We start from the raw sequence: 7,235 nt of genomic DNA on the forward strand, positions 1-7,235 counted from the left end.
TTTGCCCCAGGGCACATACACTTCCTGTCCTGATGCTTCCATCACCACCCGTACATTACTTACAAGAATGTCAGAGTCCAGCTTTTTTGACCCCAGTCTCAGGAGACACCTGTCCAAGCCACTTAGTAGCCTTCCACAGTGAGGAGAAGCATCGCACTCTTCCCCCATGGGGACAGCTGAGCCCCGATGCCATACTGACACTAACCACCTCCCTTCTTCTGTGGGTTCTGCTGCAGTCCTTCTAATATTTGACTGTGGAAGGTGGGAATAGTTGACCCACATTATCTTGGGGTCTCGGTTGAAAGTTAGGTAGAAATAACTAGTCCAATTTTCAACACCTGTCATAAAATCATCCTGTATTTCTAATGAAATATCTCTCATTATTTATATATTACACATGAGGAAATTAAAGTTCAGAGAAAATATTAATAATTAAAGGTAAGTGACTAAGCCAGGATTTGAACTCTGGTATGTCCAAAATTGAGAGGAGCATGACAACCCATTCCAGTAATCTTGTCTTTAGAATTCCATGGATGGATAAGCCTGGTGGGCTATAGCCTATGGTGTTGCACTTTATGCTCATTGTCAAGTTGCTTTCAGAGAAGTTCTAGCAACTTAAGTTCTCATTAGTGATGAATGAACATGTCCCTTTCATCTTGCTAAAAGTAGGCCTTCATCACTTTTTAACCTTTGCCTATTTATCAGATGATATCTCATTGCTGTTTTAACTTGTTTTTCTTTGATTACTACTGAAGATGAAACTGTTTTTATATTTATTGGTCATGTTCTTGATCATTAAAAAATTAAATTGTTTTTTTTCCTTATTGATATGCAGGAACTCTTTATTATTAGAGGATTTAAATCTTGTCATATGCTACAACTATTGCTCTAGTTTTTCACTTATCGTTTAATTTTATGAATTTTTTGACATTGCACACATTTGAAGATTTTATGTAATTAAACCTAGTAATACTTTTTTGGGGCTTCCCTTTGTAATATCATGCTCAGAGAAATTGGAATACTTACTAAAATATTTTTTTCAGGAAGGTATAAATCTGTTATGTTTTCTGAATCTTTGGATGACTGGGAATATGTTTCTGTGACTCTTATGTAGGAATAATATCTTGGCAGTTGGAGCATTTTTAACACACCATCCTCAAAATGTTGTAGAAGCTATTCCACTATTTCCCAAAATTTACTGTTGAGAGTGAGGTCTGATACCAAAAAGATTTTTATCTGTTAGTATGTCCCCAGTTATTTGTAAGAGCAGAATGACTGCAAGATTATTCTTCATACTTGGAATAAAAAGGAAAAGCCAGACACGATGAGGAGTCTGTTTTACACTTTCTGGAGTTGAGTGGGTTTTGGATTAAAGTCAAGGATTTCTTCAACTAAAGAAAATTATCTTTTTTTTTTTTCAGTTTGGTCACCACTTCTCTGTCTGATGTATTCTCTTCTTCTGGGTTTCCTAGTCAATCCCCAGGACTTATCCTATGCCTCTTATGTGAGTTTCAGAATTTCCCCAGTGGGCTGACTGGTTTTCTCTTTTTTTTTTTTTTTGGCTTTATTTATTACTTTTTTTTACACTTTATTTTTTTTTAATTTTATTTTATTTTTAAACTTTACAGTATTGTGTTAGTTTTGCCAAATATCGAAATGAATCCGCCACAGTGGTTTTCTCACCCTGTTTGTTTCGCATTGTCCAACTTGCTCGTCAGTATGGCCATCACATTTTTACATCAAGCAATTATTGTTTCACCTAAAAGTAGTTTTCCCTGATCTCAGACTGTTTCTTTTTCACTAGTGTTGTCTCCTCAAATTATTACTGAGAATCTGATTTAATATCTTACAAAATTCACTTTCCTGTTGCAAGCTTTTTTTGAAAGAGCTCTCCTCTTTGGAGATCATGAACATTTTTTCTATATTCAAATGTTTCTCTGTTTTCTCATCCTTACGAGGGAGTGCTGTGTTTGCCCAGTTTTGGAAACTGGAAGAGGCCCAGTTAGAGAGTGTTCAGGTTCATGTCTGATTTCTTCAATGTGCAAAAGGGATCAAGGAAGAATCGATCATTTCTGTAGTTTAATTTCTCTGGATCAGCAGTCCCATTTTCTAGAAGGTTGAAGAAGGAACCACATCCCAAGGTGGTCATGTGACAAGCGCTTTCCCACTGTGCCTGCATTCCTTCCCACCTGTCAGGGGCACCATCCTCCTTCTCTGATGGACAAGATGGTCTTGCTGTGAGAGTGTTGTTCTTATCACATTGTTTGAACTGGACTGAACTGAAATGGCAGTGGAAGTGCCTTTTATGGCAGATTGTGCTGAGAAGGGAAATTCGCACCTGTTTGGAACTGACATTACATTTATAGAGAGCAAGGGGGGAAACAAACACAAAGGCTGGCACATTGGGGATGATTACTGCCAAAATTACTTACCAAAGACATCTGCGAAGCTGTGATCCAGTCAGGAGGGATGTGGAAATGAGCCCCAGCTGAGTCCCCCAGCAAAATGACTCCCCTGGGCTGTGAACCTAGGGGGCACAATTTATTTGCATTATTTATGCACTCAAGTAGTTTGGAGCCTCTAGGTTAGGTAGTTAGGTGAGCACATACCCTGGTGTGTATTCCATGCGTGGAGCATCATAACAGTGATACATTGCCACTTTTTGAGTGTTGGAGGATGAGGGGCATAGCATTTAGGAGCTGAATGAGATTTCTAGGCCACTGAAACTGCCAACTAAGCTGTAGAGATGCAGGTGTGTTTCCTAGCTCCGCATAAAACAAACTGCTGTGCAACCTCTTAAGTGAATGATGGATGAATAAAAACATCAGAAGTTTATCTGAACTCAGAAATATGCCCAGATTTTGGTCCTGAAAAATTGCTTTCTTGGAAAGCATACCCATTTCTGTTATAATTCTCTTTAGGAATTAGTGATATCATGGAGCAATTTTGATTTTTCAAGCATGTTATGGATTTTTAAAGTCCTGAATCTATAAAGGCAAAAGCACGGAATGGACAATTACGGCTGATTGATGGAGAAATGGAAAAATAAAGTCACTGTGCAGCCTTGTACATTTGAGGTTACAGATCACTTAATCTGATTCTGAGGAATTCACCCATGGGTGATGCATGTACTCTTCCAAAATTCTTAAAGTCCTGAAAGAATCAAGTGATGCCTCCCAGAGTCAGAGAGGAGAGCTTCCTTTCCCCACCTACAAGCCCCCTGAATCAGGTCCAAGGATGCTCCAGCCTTGCTCCAACGGCTCCCTATCTCAGGACTCTGGGACAGCCAGCATTTGGCTATGCAACTGGGGACTGAGAAGGCCCAGGACATCGAGGAGGGGACGGGATTTAGGGAATCCAGGAGATTCCATAGTGACCCCAGAGCCTCACACCATGGTTTCACTCAATGTTTATTTATTCATTTACTTGTTAATTCATTCTTTTATTCATGCAACAGCATTTCTAAATGGTATGACTTATGTATTGGGTCCTTACATTTTCTACCTCTATCCTACTCCCCTGACAGCTTAGAGATGTTAGACTTTAAGTTGATTGAGGACAAGGACTATATCATGTTTGTCCATGAAAACTCAGAGCCAAGTATAGACCTTAGTGCATAATAGGAATAGGTATTCATGAAATATCCTGTTGAGTGAATGAAATATTTTTAAATGTTAGGAAAAAGCACTGCCTAAACAAAAATAGTGGTCTACCATAGGGTCTTGTGTGAGGCTCTTTGGGCATCAGCAGTGCCATGTTTTCAGCACTATGTGGTTGGTATTAATAAGTTTCTCCTAAGAGTACTGGTAGGCTTCCCGAGTGGCGCGGTAGTAGAGAAACCACCTGCCAATGCAGGAGACGCGAGAAATGCGGTTCAATCCCTGGGTTGCAGAGATCCCCTGGAGGAGGAAATGGAAACCCACTCCAGTATTGTTGCCTGGGAAATCCCATGGACAGAGAAGCCTGGCAGGCTACAGTCCATGGGGTCTCAAAAGAGTTGGACATGACTTAGCCCCCCAAAAAAGAGTACAAAGACTACTGGTGGCCCAGGGGTCTGTGGCACGTGGGCATTTAGAATACAGAGCTTTTGTTCAAGTGTTTTCGGGAACTCTCAGCAGTTATAGTTTGGCGGCCTCCCTCAAGTTACCCACATACAAGCCTTTAACCCATTTGACACAAGGACTTTGTCAGTACAAGCCCAGATGTCTGACCTTATGGTGTATTGAGAAGGACACAGAGCAGAATGAAAATTATCACCTCCACTTATCTTCTTATTTGGAGAGGTGCTGGATTTCAGTTACCATGGTATCTATTTTACAGCCTTTAAGAAAAAACTGAATTTTATATTTGTGTATAGTTGATTAATAATGTGTTAGCTTCAGTTGTACAACAAAGTGATTCAGTTGAGCATATACAAGTATCTATTGTTTTTCAAATTCGTTTCCCAATTAGGTTGTTACATAATATTCAGCAGAGTTCCCTGTGCTATACAGTAGGTCCTTGTTGGTTATCCATTTTAAAAGTAGTAATGTCCATCCAAAACTCCCTAACTATCCCTCTAATAACTTTCCAGTCACCCAATAAAGGAATCAGTTAAACTCATTATGCTGTAGCATCAGGCATTTCCTCATTTGTCTGTTCGACTCAATTTGACTCAGACTAGAAAAGAATATTCTATTAGGATAAGTACACTGACTTTTACCATTCATACCTTCACAGAATTTCTTCTCGTATGGGATTCCATCTTTTGGATCAACACCCTTTAAGAGAGAAGTGATGAGATTAGCAGTTTGCTTTTAAATTTATGAGACACAAGTACAAAATCCTCCCCAGATGGCTTTTAAAGCACAAAGGCAAATCAGTAGATAAAATCCTTTAAAGTCTCTTGAGCCCTTAATCCAAGGTAGCAACATTCTACGTAAGTGAGTTAGGCTTTAAGGACCTGGGGGCAGGAATAAGGAGAGATCCAGAAACTGGACCATCTTGTTCAGAAGGATGCAGGGCAGGGCTCTGAGTGCTGGAAGTGTCACTGGAGGGAGCACTGAGGGTCCAGTCAGTGCTGGGACACAGGGTCAGAGTGGGCTCAGCGGTCTCTAAACTAGAGCTCTAAGTATCCTGACTTCTCCAGTGCCTAAGGAGTGATGTTTCTAGAGCAGTGATTCTCAACAGGGCTGGTTTTAAGGCAGCCCCCTACCCGCCCCTGCCCTGCACTCATCCCCAGGGGACTTCGGCAATGTCCGGAGACATCTTTGGTTGTTACAGTGTGGGGAGGGGGAGCTACAGGCATTTAGTGGGGAGAGGCCAGAGATGCCGCTAACCATCCTACATTTTTCAAGGCAGCCTGGACGATAAGACATCATCCCAAATGTTGATACAGTGAGACTGAGAAACCCATCAGTGAGGTTGAGCTTGTGAGTTGGACAGGGTTACCATAGCTGAGGGCACTTTCTAACACTGAATGCTAGGTCTGTGCATTAGTAGAGTAACTGGTCCTTGGAAGGTTCAAGCAGAGTCTGGATAACCCTAAGGAAAAGTTAATACACATATATAGTTATGTTTTTTGTTTTGTTTTGCTTGTCAAACTCTGGTCTGGAGAACACTGGCATTCCACTAGATAGTAATGGTATTAACAGGATTCTAGGAAGAGCCTGATGGTCAGAATGTATTGGAAACAATGTGTTCACTCTCTTGGTCGTGGGGGCTCCCAGTGTGCAATAAAACATTAAAGACGCTGAGAAATTCGGAAGTAAAGCAAACTGTTTAGGCTTATTTGACCCAGTACTTTCTAAACCTGGGTATAGCACCCCTCCTCCTGTATCTTTTAACCTCCCACTTGACAGCGGAGTTCCTGGACACAGTTAGGGAAATGTTGGACTTGGTGGTTGCAAAATCCTCTCTGAGTTCATGATTTTGTGATTCTGGGAGTCATTTTTCCTCTACGGAAAGGGATAGGTGTGAAGGTCATGTGTCTTTTTCCTATTAACTGATGATGAACTCTGAGTCTTGGCTCTCTGGGCTCCTCGTGGATTTCCACTGTCAGACTTTATTTTTTGGGGCTTCAAAATCACTGCAGGTGGTGACTGCAGCCATGAAATTAAAAGACGCTTACTCCTTGGAAGGAAAGTTATGACCAACCTAGATAACATATTAAAAAGCAGAGACATTACTTTGCCAACAAAGGTCCATCTAGTCAAGGTTATGGTTTTTCCAGTGGTCATGTATGGATGTGAGAGTTGGACTGTGAAGAAAGCTGAGCGCTGAAGAATTGATGTTTTTGAACTGTGGTGTTGGAGAAGACTCTTGAGAGTCCCTTGGACTGCAAGGAGATCCAACCAGTTAATTCTAAAGGAGATCAGTCCTGGGTGTTCTTTGGAAGGACTGATGCTAAATCTGAAACTCCAGTACTTTGGCCACCTCATGTGAAGAGTTGACTCATTGGAAGAGACTCTGATGTTGGGAGGGATTGGGGGCAGGAGGAGAAGGGGACAACAGAGATGAGATGTCTGGATGGCATCACCGACTCGATGGACATGGGTTTGGGTGAACTCCAGGAGTTGGTGATGGACAGGGAGGCCTGGCATGCTGTGATTCACGGGGTTGCAAAGAGTCAGACACGACTGAGTGACTGAACTGAACTGAACTGAGCACTGTCTCTTATTGGCCTTCCATATGTAGGTGGGGTCACACGTCAGAGGCAGGGATGGGGTCATGGAACAAAGATAGGAGCTTCACATACTAATAACCTCTGTGTCATCCAACAGGACAGCTAAGCTTGACTCTAACAGAACAAGAGCTGCCTTAGGGATCCTGACACCTCCATACCTTAAGACTAGGGGTGATGTCTTCCCCTTCTCATGAGAAGGCAATTTGACTAATGATAGGGTGGGTGGGGTGGGCTATACTGGGGTACAATCTGTCTTGCTCTCCACATCCCAGAAATAACAGACCATCAGTGTCCTGGAGAGAAGAAACTATTTACAGAAACTTTCTCCTCTTCATTCAAGCAAATAAGGCAGCCATTCAAAGGCAATTTATCTTGAAGCTGCTGCTGCTGCTGCTAAGTCGCTTCAGTCGTGTTCGACTCTGTGCGACCTCATAGACGGCAGCCCACCAGGCTCCCCCGTCCCTGGGATTCTCCAGGCAAGAACACTGGAGTGGGTTGCCATTTCCTTCTCCAATGCATGAAAGTGAAAAGTGAAAGGGAAGTCGCTCAGTTGTGTCCGACTCTTAGCGAC

The 7,235-nt window shown here is 42.0% G+C and overlaps 1 protein-coding gene across 2 annotated transcripts in view; it reads right to left on the reverse strand.

Annotated features, from left to right (window-relative positions):
* The window catches only part of AOAH (acyloxyacyl hydrolase (neutrophil)), a 189,970-nt gene that overhangs the window by 100,183 nt on the left and 82,552 nt on the right, over positions 1–7,235 (reverse strand). For both annotated transcript variants that reach the window (XM_010831159.1, XM_010831158.1), the window contains exons 11-12: positions 4,712–4,760; positions 2,433–2,527 (exon numbers count right to left, since the gene is read on the reverse strand). In XM_010831159.1, coding sequence (XP_010829461.1) covers positions 2,433–2,527; positions 4,712–4,760 — 144 coding nt within the window. The remainder of the gene's footprint in view (positions 1–2,432; positions 2,528–4,711; positions 4,761–7,235) is intronic.

Source organism: Bison bison, unplaced genomic scaffold, assembly GCF_000754665.1.
Source record: "Bison bison bison isolate TAMUID 2011002044 unplaced genomic scaffold, Bison_UMD1.0 scf7180017864525, whole genome shotgun sequence".
In the NCBI taxonomy this organism is placed as follows: domain Eukaryota; kingdom Metazoa; phylum Chordata; class Mammalia; order Artiodactyla; family Bovidae; genus Bison; species Bison bison.